Source organism: Oryza brachyantha, chromosome 1 (assembly GCF_000231095.2).
Source record: "Oryza brachyantha chromosome 1, ObraRS2, whole genome shotgun sequence".
NCBI lineage: Eukaryota > Viridiplantae > Streptophyta > Magnoliopsida > Poales > Poaceae > Oryza > Oryza brachyantha.
The window spans coordinates 33,149,011-33,163,789 of NC_023163.2; the positions used below are offsets into that span (position 1 = coordinate 33,149,011).

The 14,779-nt window shown below is 41.8% G+C and overlaps 2 protein-coding genes across 2 annotated transcripts; both read left to right on the top strand.

The window, feature by feature from the left end:
* Nucleotides 1-645: 645 nt before the first annotated feature.
* Nucleotides 646-1,932, top strand: LOC102700769. The gene is made up of 2 exons (XM_006646667.3): nucleotides 646-943; nucleotides 1,042-1,932. The coding sequence occupies exons 1-2, from the start codon at nucleotides 646-648 to the stop codon at nucleotides 1,782-1,784; spliced, it is 1,041 nt and encodes a 346-aa protein (XP_006646730.2). The 3' UTR covers nucleotides 1,785-1,932.
* A 1,220-nt stretch (nucleotides 1,933-3,152) lies between these two features.
* On the top strand, nucleotides 3,153-13,787 carry LOC102701051 (BTB/POZ domain-containing protein FBL11-like). The gene is given in 30 exon segments (XM_040523369.1): nucleotides 3,153-3,463; nucleotides 3,551-3,601; nucleotides 3,704-3,830; nucleotides 4,218-4,353; nucleotides 4,459-4,508; nucleotides 5,201-5,289; nucleotides 5,375-5,483; nucleotides 5,655-5,691; nucleotides 5,806-5,951; nucleotides 6,329-6,872; nucleotides 6,977-7,237; nucleotides 7,383-7,424; nucleotides 7,427-7,527; nucleotides 8,132-8,470; nucleotides 8,561-8,801; nucleotides 8,881-8,936; nucleotides 9,258-9,338; nucleotides 10,097-10,141; nucleotides 10,206-10,274; nucleotides 10,355-10,529; nucleotides 10,764-11,162; nucleotides 11,272-11,351; nucleotides 11,443-11,511; nucleotides 11,601-11,682; nucleotides 11,800-11,894; nucleotides 12,023-12,097; nucleotides 12,294-12,656; nucleotides 12,729-12,804; nucleotides 12,894-13,057; nucleotides 13,201-13,787. Coding segments are annotated over 30 exon segments (4,407 nt in total). The 5' UTR covers nucleotides 3,153-3,272; the 3' UTR covers nucleotides 13,315-13,787.
* The last annotated feature ends 992 nt before the right edge of the window (nucleotides 13,788-14,779 follow it).

Consider the following 14,779-nt stretch of genomic DNA (forward strand, 5'->3'; position numbering starts at 1 on the left):
ATGCACTTTGGGGACTTCAATTCATTGTTACCGACTCCCACTACGCATGTACGTAGTACGTACGAGTAGCTTGTAAACTCTACGACCACCACCAAAAATATAAAACTATAAATAAACTGAAAAAAAGTTTTAGCCTCCAAACATCACCTTAAAGTAGAACCAATGTTAAAATACTCACGAGCCGATCAACCTTGTGCTACCCGTTATTCTTTATCTTTCATATTCTAAGATTATATAGCTCTACCTAAATTATATATATGCTAATAAATCTAGATGTACATATATATAAAACATATATATTGATATATTAATAAATCAAGACAAGCTCAGATAGTTTTATAATACAAAGACGGAGAGAGTACGAGCTTAGGTCCGGCAATTACCGGATAGTAGCAAACGTGCCATACATGCATATGTAGTGTCACTTTGTGTTGGCCTACGCCACTTCCCAGTGAAGGCACTTGACCTCCAATTAAGCCCAGGCCGGCGTCGTCTTCCTCGATCTAGCTCCCATAGTAGTATATAATAAGAACCCTAGCCCGCCCATGCACATTCACCCACCACCACCACCCATCGTCGTCAACTCCATCGACGGCCGATCGATCAGCTAGCTCGCTCGCTAGCCAAAGCAAACCATCCATCGGGATGGCTCTTGTGCAGGTAGTGGCGGTGGCGCTTGCGCTGTCGTGCTGCGGCGCCGTCATCGCGGCCTCCGCGGCGACGCCTCCTCCCACGCGTCTGGTGGCGCCGAGGCCGAAGCCCGGGACGCGGGGCAAGGTCCCGCGTGGTACGCCGCTGACGACCATCACCTTCAGCCCCCGCCACAAGCGCGACTACCAGGTCACCTGCACCAACACCGGCAGAAGGCCCTGCGTCGTCACCTGCCCTTCCACCTGCCCCAACAAGTGCCTCGTCGCCTGCTCCTACTGCCTCACCTTCTGCAGTACGCTCATCGATCTCTCTCTTCCTTAGCTAGCTTCTCGATTCTTCCGTTAATGGCGGCCATGGCGTGGTTTTGATTGTTCTGTATGTTGTATGCAGTGTGCGATCTGTTCCCGGGCACGTCGTGCGGCGACCCACGGTTCACCGGCGCCGACGGCAACACGTTCTACTTCCACGGCAAGAAGGAGCAGGACTTCTGCATCGTCACCGACGCCGACCTGCACATCAACGCGCACTTCATCGGCAACCGCAACTCGGCCATGAAGCGGGACTTCACATGGATCCAGGCGCTGGGCATCAGCTTCGGCGACCACCGCCTCTACATCGGCGCGCGCAAGGCCGCCGAGTGGGACGACGAGGAGGACCACGTCCAGATCACCTTCGACGGCGAGCCCGTCAACGTCGACGCCGCCAGGGGCGCCCAGTGGGTGTCCAGGGCCCTGCCGGCCCTCTCCGTCTCCCGCACCGACACCGTCAACGCCGTCACCGTCGAGCTCGCCGGCGTCTTCACCATCACCGCCAACGCCGTGCCCATCACCGACGAGGACTCCAGGATCCACCACTACGGCAAGACCGGCAAGGACAGCCTCGTGCACCTTGACCTCGGCTACAAGTTCCACGCCCTCACCGACGCCGTCGACGGCGTGCTCGGCCAGACCTACCGCCCCACCTACGCCAACAGGCTCAACATCACGGCCAAGATGCCCATCATGGGCGGCGCCGACAAGTACCGCTCGTCGGGCCTCTTCTCGCCGGACTGCGCCGTCTCCAGGTTCCACCGCCGCACCTCCGCCGCCGCCGCCGCCGCCGGAGACCATGTTGCCGTCGGTTTTGCCTCGTAAATCGTCGATCGATCATCTCCTGCGACCAAGCAATAAATAAATCGTTATAGAATCTTACATACATACATACTACGCCATGCATGCACCACGTTAAGCAAGAAATAATTAATTAAGTCTCATTCACTCGCGTGCATTAATTAATTTTATAATTAAGGAGCTCCTTCGATTGAAGAATAATAAGATCTTTCATTTGTTTTGAGAAAAAAATGTATCACATATATAACTTTGTTCCATTACTTTTTTTTTGTCTGTCTGCCTGATGAATATAAGCTAAATAACTTGTGTTAAACTTCAAGTCGTGGACAATTCATACGTGACATTTCTGCGTCAACTCTATTACTACCAAATTAAGTTAAGTAAGCTGTAAATAAAGTGGAGTAACTAAAAGTATACATTTGCGTGAATGCTAATGCTACTACGGAAAAAAGAAACACAACGTGAGTGCTAATGCTACACGTGGAAGGCCCAACCAAAATGAGGCCCAATATAGAGTTCACATAGGCCTTTTTCATGTCTCCAATTCCAGCCTGCATCTTCCCCAAAAAAAAGAAAAAAAAAGAGTAAACTTCACATTGGATTTTTTTTCACCAATGTTTCATAATGTAGCGGGGCTAAATCAAGATTTTCACTTAACACCATAGAAGTTTGCATTGTATTGCACTTTAGACTAGGGTTAGGGATTTGGGTGAAATGACGTCTTTGGGCCCATAATATTAGCAGGCAACATATATAACCTTCTTCTCCGGCACCAGAATGGATGATTATGTTGTAACTTTTCTTCTCTTCTCCATACCTTCTCTATACCGTTGGTTGTTGTAGACAACGTCGGTGTGTTCGAGGTTAGCCTCTGCTGGCGACGTGCTCGATCGACCTCAACCTTCGTCGGTGCTGCGCTATGCCTCAACCTCCTCGAGCATTGTCGGCAGCATCGTTGTGTTTTGAGCTCAAGGTCTAACTTTCCCGCACTGGCAAAGGAAGGGAAACGAAGAACTTGTGCTGTCATTGTTGCTGATATGGTGATAACTGCGTTGGCAACGACTGGACCGTGGACACAAAAATGTTACAGCGGCAATGGATGAGGTCGAATATGCAGAGATGTTAGTAACTACAACACCGAGTCATACTGTCATCAACATAAGAACATGACCAGGAAGATTGCTAGCTCGTGCTTGCTTGTGATCCTAGGCAAAAGGCTTGGCGATGATGCCTTTCTATTGAAAGTTAACCGACTTTCAAAGGTTAGGCAGAGATCGAATGTGCAGAGATGTTTGGTGCCGGAAAAGAAGGTTATGTTGTCTGCTGATATTATGAGCCAAAGGTATCGTTTCATCCAAATCCTGGATCCCTAACTCTAGTCCAAAGCGTAATACAATGCAAACCTATATGGTGTTAAGTGAAAAGCTTTATTTAGCGCCGGTAAACATCGGTGAAAAAAGCAGTCCAAAGTGAAATTTACTCAAAAAAAAATCAGTCGCCTACGCGAGCACGATGCGCGGCGACGCGTCGTTCGCCGGCGGCGGAGAAGACGCCGCCGCCGACGTGGTTGTCCTGGAGATCACCGACACGTCCTTCACCGGGGAAGCCGACACCTCGCCTCCGCCTCCCGTCGCCGTCTGTGACCTCGCCAGCCTAGAACCGCTCCCGTTCCCTACCATCTCGGTTCGCGCCGACCGCACCAGGCAAGCCCCACCGCGCCCGCCCTCTTCTCCGATTCATCGGCCAACGAGCCGCTTGCTCTAACCCCGCTCCGCGTAAATTCACACCAGGCTAATCGAGAGCTCCTCCTACTTCCGCGCCCTCCTCGGCGGCAGCTTCAGGTCAGTAATCACCCCCGACGCGATCGATCTATTACTCTCTAAAACTAGCAGAAAATTCCTAAGTAATTGGCTGACATTTTCCCGTGGCTCCTGCGCGCGCAGTGAATCGGGGAGAGAGCACGTGCAGATCAGTTGCAACCTCGAGGCGGCCGTGCAAGTCCTGCTTTATCTGTCTGAGCCTTCCGGGAGTATCACGATTACACACCACACCTTTCTCCCGCTAATGGAGGTATTCAGTATTAAAGGAAACTGGGTTAGCTTTTCTATGTTATAGTGCAGCAATTGTTGCCCGGCAGATGTGTCCATAGAAACCACAGTGGCTAATCAAAACAATTACTTGGTCAGTTAACTCAGATTGAGTACATGCTTCGTTTTGAGAGAGAGAGAGAGAGAGAGAGATTAGATATACATGTTTTGTAAATTTTGTGTTCTGTCAATTGTGAATAAAAACGCCATGCATTTCTGCTTCCATGAACTGTTGTTTAAGTGGATTTGAGCTTAAAGCTTCTGATGGGTGTGCACCTTTATAATTTGAGGCTAGTGCTATACTGCTATTACCTTTGGTTTATGGTCTGTGATACTCGATGCTGAATCTAGGATGCACCTGTCTTTTCAGGGTGGTTTGTTTCTGGCTGTTGAGAATCTTCTAACAGAGTGTGAAAGGTGGTTCCGAACCATGAGCTCTCAAAATTCCTCGCTATTGGTCCCATTAGATTTCTTAATTGAGATATGGTACTTTGGTCAAGAGCATGGTGAGCCATCTTTTGTTGCTGATGCTGTTCTAATGGTTTTCCACGTTTGCCTAAGAAAATCTTTTCAAAGATCTAATCCTTGTTGGCATTTGTATATGGTTGCAGGGATTACTTATGTCCAAGATATATGCCCAAGATATTTAGCCCAGAATTTTGTAGGTACAATATACTAGTTGCATTTCTGCCATGCCATACCTTTCTGCATAGTATCAGAGCAATTTGTTTCCTAACGATGTCTTCCTTTAGTTTGAGAAGTTCATGTGTTACTGATTCTGCAAGCAGTTAGTTTTGTTTCACACCTGTTCCTTTTGGAGATTCTAGAACATTCTCAGATAGGAATATCGACTCACATGAACCATTTTTCTTGCCTAATATCTCACACTCAGATCGGAATGTTCTAGGAAACTGTAGGGCTGGATGAATTTTCATGTGCACTATTTATGATTGGTGAGCAAACGTGTGTTAGCATTCATGAATGATGATTACTGGTTTGATTGAAGCAAATGGTTTGTCTAGATTTATAGGAAAAGCTCACTGATTTTTTACCTTTTCGGGAGAAAATGAAGATTTTCTGTTTGTTACCAGAACCCTGTCCTTTGTTATGGCCTCACGGGGTTTTAGACCATCTTGTCCCGTTATTCCAATAATTAAATAAAATGTGCCTTGCTTGTTTGGACATTGCTTTAAAGAAATTTCTCTGTTTGAACTTATTATGTTCTCATAAAAAAAAACTTGTGATGTTAAATTGATGATAGGCCAACTTACCAGTTGAATACATCTGCATATTGGATTCCCTTTCTTTGACACAAAAGTCATTTATAATTACCACTGGGTGAATCCCATACAGGTTCAGGTTATCTCTAGGAGGTCGTTTGTTAAAATGCCTTATGATTTGTTATATTCTACAATCGAGTGCCCACATCTGACTGTGGATAGGTTTGTTTAAATCTCCGTGTATTTACACAATCAAATTGCTGTGCTTTCATCTCGATGCTGAAAATGATTTACTGACCTTGTCCAGTGAAAAACAACTGTGTGAAGCAATTTTATGCTGGATTTCTGAAAACAGGCAATGCTGTGAAGAACTACTTCCCAACTCAGTAGATGGCGAGTTGTACCTTCTTAATAAGGTACACCTCTCTGCCACCTATCTATACAATGTTACATGACTTATACAATCATATATTTGTTACCTCTATGTTTGTGGACTTCATTTTTGTATATTTTCTGTAATATACCACTTCATTGAATAGGCTACACAAATTTAAGTCTATCTATTTTTTAAAAACCTTGTCCTGTAGGTGAGGATATGCCTCTTACCTTTGGAATTTGCAGCAGGTATGATCCCTTGATCAGGATCTTTTAATTGTCGTAATACATTATATTATGCAGTTCTCACATTTGATTTTTTTGCTATGTCCATACGTCATTCATGCTTTTTGATTCGTGAAGGAACAAAGAGAAACTGGGCAGAGTTCGGAAGCAAGGTAGAGAATAGGCTTCTCAATCTGCTCAAGGATAGTGTGCAAACAGTATTGAATGCAATTGCTGATGATGACTTGGCGAGTTATTGTGTTCGAATTACAGACTATTCTAAGGTTCTGATTTGAATCCACCTCTGTTGTAACAATGCAGTTGCTATATGTAGTTGTCTAGAATTCCTTTTGTTTTTGATGCTTCGTAAAAATGTAATACTTTTTTAGTGAGCACACCATACATAAACTTTCCGCAATCATTTCATGTATACCTTGTTCGGATAACTACATTTTGCTTTTATTTGATCAAGTGTTGGAAAAATAGGTAAATTATGCTTTACTTTGTATGTAAACATCTTCTTATGAAACCTACAATGTGTTTTTAGGTTCAATAAATCTTTTTACAACCATCTTGTGCTCTCAGATATTCTTTTCTTACGACAAATCACTAGATCATGCACTTTGTTGCACTTCTGACAGATGAAGGTTTTGTTTTGCAGAAAATAGTGCTTTCTGGATGTCCACAAATAACTACTGAAATCTTGTACATATCAGTGCTCTCCACTATTCTGGATGCCTCATTTAAGATAAGGATAGAAAGTTCATGTTCCCAAGCTGATTACCGAAATATCATCCTTTACAATGAGTTGGAGAAGGCTGTTAAAACCTCATCATTTGGAAATGTACACATGCTGGATCTCTCAAAATGTCCAAATGTACATTTTAGAGCTGCGATTGACTGGTTGAAATTGGCATTTCCAGAACTGCAGATATTCAAAGCTTCCTTTTGTTTGCTATTTCAGTTCGAAGATTTGTTATATCTGTTACTGACATGTCCATGGATTAATGAAATTGATTTTACTATTGATACGGGCATTATATCACAAAAGCATTCAGTTATCTCTTCCAGATTTGAAGTACGAGGTGTAATGAAGCCAAAGCTCACAAGATGTTACGTACAAGATCCATCGTGTGATACCACAATGAACTCATATTTCTCAAATATATCAAAATTGATATTGGAAGGCAGAAATGATATCAATGGTTGGAACTATGTTCTATCCTTACTATTTTTTACTTTATAGTTATGGATATGATTATAAGAAATCTTGTAACTGAATTTGTTCATTTTTTATGTGTGTATGCAGATGCCGACTTGCTGAAGATATCCATTCTGAAAAACTCTCTTTGTTATATAAACATTAAAAATTGCACCCTATTGACAGATGACGGCATATCTAAATTATTACTTAAGTGTATGAAGATTCATTCGATGGTTCTTTCTTATACTTCTTTTGGAAATCAGTCAATCCAAATGCTATGCACTACCAATCCTCTGGACAGCAAGGATGAATGTAGTCATGTAATGGCATTTGGCATGCAAGAATTGCACCTGGATGGATGCCAAGGTAAACATAGCTTCTGTTTCATATATAAGTTTTCTCTACAGCTAAGAAGATCATAACTTCCTAGGACAGTTGAAGTAACCTTATTACTTTATGTTCACTTACTCTCCATTAGGGTATATAACTTTATACTGTCTGCACTCTGCAGGTATTGGTTATGCTGCTATGTCTCAGCTAATGAGTAATGTGAATACACAAACCTCTTATCTTTAAGGGAGACATCACTTACCGATGACACTCTCTGCAACTTTGTTGGCTCCTCACTTGAGTATCTTGATATTTCTGAGACCATGGTATGTTTTTTTTTTCTCGAGTTATATACTTATATGCTTATGTGTCACCCTTTTTGTATATCAAATGTTTTTTTCTATTCTTTAAACCAAAGTACTTATGATGTTACACGTTTATTCTTCATTTTTGAACTTTAAAAGGATCAAATACTGCAATTGGGTAGTTGAAGAAATGCTTAGACTGTGACTTCTAGTGAGTTTGCTCAGCCTGGTGAGACTATAGATAAGCAATGTTTTTATGGTTAGCTTAGCTAAGGATAACACATACTGTGCTATGGATTGTGATTTTTCTGTCTGTAGCTTTCAGCGATCTACAATATTGAATTATGAAACATGCTCTGCAATGTTTTGATGATCAACGCAAACCAAGCTCTACTAGTCTGACATTAAATAGAATTATATGCAATGATCCGTCTTGTATATGAACAAGAGTTATCATCTTTTCTATTTTCTTGGCTGCAAAGGACAGACTACAGTAGTGCAGTGACTGCAGTCATAGTTCATGTTCATTGCTTTTTATCATCATTATGCCACAACAGAGCCATTACTATGCTGTGTTTTGATACATATGTAATCTTGAAAAATTTTCCTCGCGTTAAAATTCCAGGTTTCTATGGTATCATTAGCACCAGTTATACGAAGAAGTTCTAATTTGAGATGTCTGAGAGCAGCTGGATGCCGTAACCTGTTGGTTGAACATGGTGAAGTAGATTTAATGAGTGGTAATATTTACGGAGATTTTACACAAGAAATAACCAGTAATTGCTGCTTGGAGGATGTTGAAATGGGGTGGGCATTTTGCCCTATTCGAGTTACAGCCCTTATCCCTTCTTTAAGTAAAGTAAGAAAAATGACTATTGGCCTCGGCACAACATTAGGAGAGAATATATTGTGTGCTCTTCCTGAGATTTGCCCTTCCCTTGAGTCTTTGGTTCTTAGGTTTCAGGTGTGTCTCTGGCTCAGGTCTCCACTTTTCGTTCAATAATAAAACTACTTGTGCCTTAACTCATTAATAACTGGATGATGTACATACCAGATGATCTCTGACAAAGTTGTAAGAAATCTGTTGGAATCCTCAATGAAGCTTCGGGTGCTTTGCCTTTACTCTTGTCTTGGCAATTTAACTTCATTTAGCTTTCAAACGAAGGCACCGGCTCTAAGAATCTTAAGGCTTGAGCGGATTACTCCATGGATGACAAATGATGACTTGGCAGTCCTTATACAGAACTACAATTTAGTTGAACTTTCACTGTCTGGTTGCCAACTCCTTGACTCCAGTAAGTTCTACTTTGAAATTCAGTGTGTGGAGTGGACCAATCATGATGTTGTTAATTTGGGTCTTTTTGTTATCAACAGGCTCTCAGGAGTTAATATCGTCTGGGTGGCCAAATTTGACTTGTTTACACCTTGAGGTCTGCAATGTTTTGCATAGGAGCTTTGGTTAAAAATTATCTTTATGTTTGTAGCTTCTATTTTAAGTCAAATCTCAAGGTTTCAGTGCTATATCTCTGTAGCTACCCTCTTAAATAGTTAGAAACTTCTGACAAAACTAAAAGATATCTTGTCCATTTATGCATCAGCAAGCCTGTATAACTGTAGTTCATATTTCTTGAAACCATGATGATACATTTTTTAGGGTAGGTATTCAATGTTTTGAAAGCTCCAATCTACAGTTGAAATTATTAGCATACTCTAAACCTCATCACTTATGTGTAGATTTGTTTGATTTACAGGAATGTGGACAGATAACGCTTGATGGGGTTTCTTCAATTTTAAACTGTAAAGCTTTGGAAGATCTCTTACTTCGGCACACGGTGAGCATGAAAAATGGTGTAGCCATGTGTTTTGGATAATTGATATGATCTAAAAACCCACAAACCTGAATGTTTTGTATATTATTGTGTTTGTGTAAGTGTAAGCAATTCTCTTGGACAAATAAAGTGTTTTTGGAACAATGAATTACATTAAAGGATGGTAGCAACTTGCTGCTCTTCACCGAAAGGTTTTTAGGCCTATGACTTGGTGCTGCTACCAAAACAATCCTTTGATCATGGTGTTTCACCTTTATATATATGCATGCTATTGCAATAAACTTGCAGCAAATCCTGCTTCATGCTTCATTGGCATCATGATTTTTGTTTTTCATCAGAACGGCATTCCATGCCATATACTTGACAAGTCATCGTCATAAATTAGATCCAAGACAAATTGTCTATACACCTGGAATTTATTTTAATAGGATCATCAGTTGGTTGTTTGTAGTTATTCTGGTTAATGCCACTATTTAGTACTCCGAATTTACAGTGGTACATGATTTGAAATAATTTACCAATTGTACTATAATTCTGACCGTGCAGTTCTCTACATCATACATTGTGTAGATTCAGGATGGTATAGCAGTAAGCTCTGTGCTCGATCTTTCCCTTACAAAGGGAGAAACCCTTGTGCATGACAAGAAACAAGAATGAACACTAAATGCTTCCAGTGCGCAACTATTTCCGTTGACAAGCTTTGTTGAAGATGTTTAAATTGTATGCTGTTTAAGATGTTTCTGAGACTTTGTTCGTTACAGGGTAAAGGTATTGGAAGAACCATCATAACCGATGCCATCTCAGAGGTACCCATCTTATTTATAATATAGGTCATAGGTGCAATGCAACTGAGTTTGGTGTTTATTTCAGCTACCACTACTAAGAAAGCTGGCGTTGGATCTCTGTGATGCTTCTGAAGAAGGCTATGATAGCCCAAATGTGAGTATTCCAAAGATTTGCCGAGTTGGTCAATAATTATAACTGGATAAAAATGCTAATTCATTTTTATTGATTTGAAGAACCCGGTGGGGAAGATGATTAGAGCCGTAAGGATGAGTAGATGCAAGTCGGCGAGGTCTTGTTTCGATCTTCCCAGTGAAGGATCCTCAAAACGAGTACACAAGGAGACCATAGTGTTAGAATGGAGCAGCAGACAGCTCAGAACCACCATAGTGAAAGAAAGACTCTAATACTGTAGTAATCTCTACCATTATGTTGTACTCGTATACCGGATGCTTGTGTCATTCTGTGGAATACCACCTGGATTTATGAGGGTATTGTTTTTTTACTCATGTAGAATACGCTGGTTTCTTGTACATTTGAGATTTCGATTCCCCTTGTCTTCATTTTTTCTCTAGTGAGAAATAGAACTACCAACTTATATTAAAAAAAAAAAGAAAGAAGAGAAATGAAAAAGAACAATCTTAGCAGCCCAGCCCAAGGCCCAAATCGCGAGGCCCACAGCGAAGAGAGCATTACCTCCTCTCTCGCGCGGGGACGGCGGCGGCGCACACCACCCGCCGCCGGCCATCCCCATCTACGCGAAGGCGAGCCACACCGGGATGGCCCACCTCGCCGCCTCTGCCGCCCCGCACTCGAACGCTGACCCCGGCGCCGCTGAGGAGGCCTCCCAGTCTCCGGCGCCGACGGAGACGGGGCGGAGGAAGGTGGTGGTGGTGATGGGCGCGACCGGCGCAGGCAAGTCGCGGCTGGCCGTCGACCTCGCGGCCCACTTCGCCGGCGTCGAGGTGGTCAGCGCCGACTCCATGCAGGTCTACCGCGGCCTCGACGTCCTCACCAACAAGATCCCCCTCCACGAGCAGAACGGTATCTCCCCTGTCCCCCTGCAGGATTCACCTCTCCTTTTTTTTTTTTTCTTTTGGACCAAACCCGCTTCGGATCGAGCTCAACGGCGCTAATTTTGCCGGGTTTCCAGGCGTTCCTCACCATCTCCTTAGCGTAATCGACTCCTCCGTGGAGTTCACTTGCCGCGATTTCCGTGACCATGCTGTCCCGGTGAGCCTATGATGTTGCTGCTACAGCTTTCAGTGCTCCTAGTGTGCCAGGTTTACTGATTATTACTTGGTGTTTGTGAGTGTGGTCACAGATCATAGAAGGAATTTTTGATCGTGGTGGCCTCCCTGTTATTGTCGGTGGTACAAACTTCTACATCCAGGTTCATATTTCGGTGCATGCCTATTGTAGGCTGTTTCTTATGAATTACTAGACTATATCTGATCTTTGTCCTTTTAACCCTTATTATAGACTCTTGTTAGCCCATTCCTCTTCGATGATATGACACAGGATATTGAGGGCTGCACTTTTAGTGAACATCTAGATGAGATAGGTGAACAATGAAATCTCTGCACATGTTTCTTGTTGTTAGCATGTCTATAAATCTAGATCGATGGTTGTGTCCAATTGGTGTTTCACTTGTTAAGCACGGACTAAACATGCTAATCAGGCCTTGATAATGATGATGAAGCCAGTCTGTATGAGCATTTGAAGATCATCGATCCTGTTGCAGCCCAAAGGATCCACCCGAACAACCATCGAAAAGTAAGGGTGTTGCACTGTTGGACCTTAAACAGTTAGGTTTCTTTGGTAGCAGGTGCATTTTCCTTGTGGCGTTGCCCCATGTGCCTTATTTGGTTATCCTGTTTTGCGCGTTTTACTGTATTTCCCAGATAAAACGGTACCTTGAGTTGTATGAATCCACAGGCGCCCTACCTAGTGATCTTTTCCAAGGGGAAGCCACAGAGGTGAGGAAAATTTCAATTTCCTTTAGTTTCTTTATTCTGACTTGGTGCTGTTTATAGACTCTGTAGTCCATGTGAAATGTGCAAGGACTTTGTGCATATTATCATGCCTGCAGGCTGCAGCACATTTTTTCCCTGTGCAAGCTAGACCTCCTGTGAACTTTAAATGTCCTAATGGGAACATTTGTTGTCAGGACAGAGGTGGGGTCGACCTAGTAACTCCAGATTTGACTGTTGTTTCTTGTGGGTAGATGCTGATCTTCAAGTTCTGGATCGTTATGTAAGTGAAAGGGTCAACTGCATGATTGATGATGGCTTGCTAGATGAAGTGTGCAACATATATGATCGAGAGGCCACTTATACCCAAGGGCTGCGGCAGGCCATTGGTGTTCGTGAATTTGATGAGCTCTTCAGATTTTATCTTACAAGAAAAGATACCGGTGAGATAAAGATGGATTCATGTACAACTATGGCAGGTATCCATGATGATAATCTGAAGAGCTTATTGGACGAAGCAGTCTCACAGCTAAAAGCAAACACGCGTAAACTTGTTCGACGTCAAGTAATCTCAAAACTTCTTTTAAAGTAAATAATTGTATATTGTGTGTTTTTTATATTCTTGCCTTTTTTTTAGAGACGAAGGCTACATCGGTTGAATAAAGATTTTGAGTGGAATTTGCATCATGTTGATGCAACAGAAGCTTTCAATAGTAAGGCTGTCTGCATTTCTAATTTTCTATAATAAAGTTTTCATGATTTCAGTTTGATCAACATGTCAATATGTCATGCATATTTTTAGGTGCCACTGCTGACTCATGGAACAAGAAAGTTGTGAAACCTTGCGTGGATATTGTTAGAGGTTTTTTGTCTAATGATACAACTTTGGCAAGCAGTGATCGTTCTAATGTAACTGGAAGCTCTAAGATGTCTTCAAGAGAGTTGTGGATTCAGTACGTTTGTGAGGTAATTGGGAGGATTTTGTGCTTCTTACAAGGAAGCAAATGTTGATACCCGTATTAGCATTTGTGCGTTTTGCCACATGTTTTGTTGGCAGGAGAGCAATCAATCTGATGAACTCTTGCCTTCCCTGCTTTTATTTTTTACAGGCTTGCGATAACCGGGTCCTTCGTGGGGCGCATGAGTGGGAGCAGCACAGGCAAGGCCGATGCCACCGGAAAAGAGTACAACGGTTGAAACAGAAGACTAGAGGAGAACACTGATATCATTATAACCATATGGCACCGTTTGCACTTTATATCTGTAACTGTTCCCATGCATCCTGTTTGTGTAAACTGAGTCAAATTGGCTGAAGACTACACCGTTCAGAAGGTGGTAAGAGGCATATACAGACATACAGTACTTGCTAGATTCTTGTGCCAGTTCCAAATTACCAATGTAGAGAACCGGTGTAAAGAACACGAACTCCTGCACTGATGACTAGTTGGAGTTTGTCGTATGTGCTGATCATTTCTAGACTAGTTTTTCCACTATGGACACAGGAAACACTGCAAATTGGGTAGGCGACCGGTCTTTGTATCTAAGTGATGTTAGTGATTAGCATGACATTGACCCATCGAATACTGCATGTCTTAGTCTTCCAGACTGCATGATTTTTCCTTTTTGTATGACTGGAGTAGGGCCATGCTTAGGTACAAACATTAATGCATAAATTCCTGGGCGTGATGAAACTGCAAAGAGTAGCTCTCATTGTTTGCTCGATTACACACCTAGACAATACACGTGGATCATACAAAAGATAATCACCCTCATCTTTTAACTTGTGACTGTGTTTATGTTTATAAACTAAAATTTAAATTTTAACTTTAAATTTGGAGGTGATTTTAGAGTTTTCTATCATAGTTATTTTTCAGTCTTGACCTTTAGATCGATAAAACACGAATATAGAAATTTTATTTATAAAATATTTTTTGTTTACAAATATTTCGTTCGGTTATCGCCCCAATGTTTGACACTGCTGCAGAATAACTGGTAGGTATGTATGTGTACAGTTGTGACTTGTTTCTGAAAGGGATGGATACGACCGACTTATGATACTTTTCTTATCCTAGATTCCTAATTACAGAAGATGGTCGAAAGTGGGAGAGGGAACCTGTGCCTCATTTGGAAAGAACGAATTTTGATGGGAACTAAACTAATTTACACGAATATCATGTAAAAACCAATCTTTTCCAACAAGCTAGCCTCAAATTTGAGTGACAAAATACCTTCCTTTAAAGTTTCCGTGGAATTCTCTCGTTTCGAGGGACGAATTCTCTCGTTTAGAGATAAGTTTCTCTTCTAAGTCTGTACGGCTGATTTCCCGGTTATTTGCAAAACACCCTCAATAAGGATGCTTTTTAAAATACTGTTCTTCTAGAGGAATATTCATGTGAATGTACAGTGTAAAAAGCACAGTGGTGATTAAGTAATTGTTTAGATTTTTTATAAAAAAACCAAACGATATATTTAAAAACAAAAAATAATTTATAAATAAAACTTTATATACATATTATTAGTGAAAAAAATAAGCTAAAAAATAAACTTCAATAAAAAACTTAAAATTAACTCTAAATTTAAAATTAACATAAACGAAAAGACGAGCTCTAGTCTTTTCCACCTGTGCACAGCAGCACAGGCACCGACCTGCCATATTATTTAGGCCTTGTTTAGATTGCAAAAAGATTT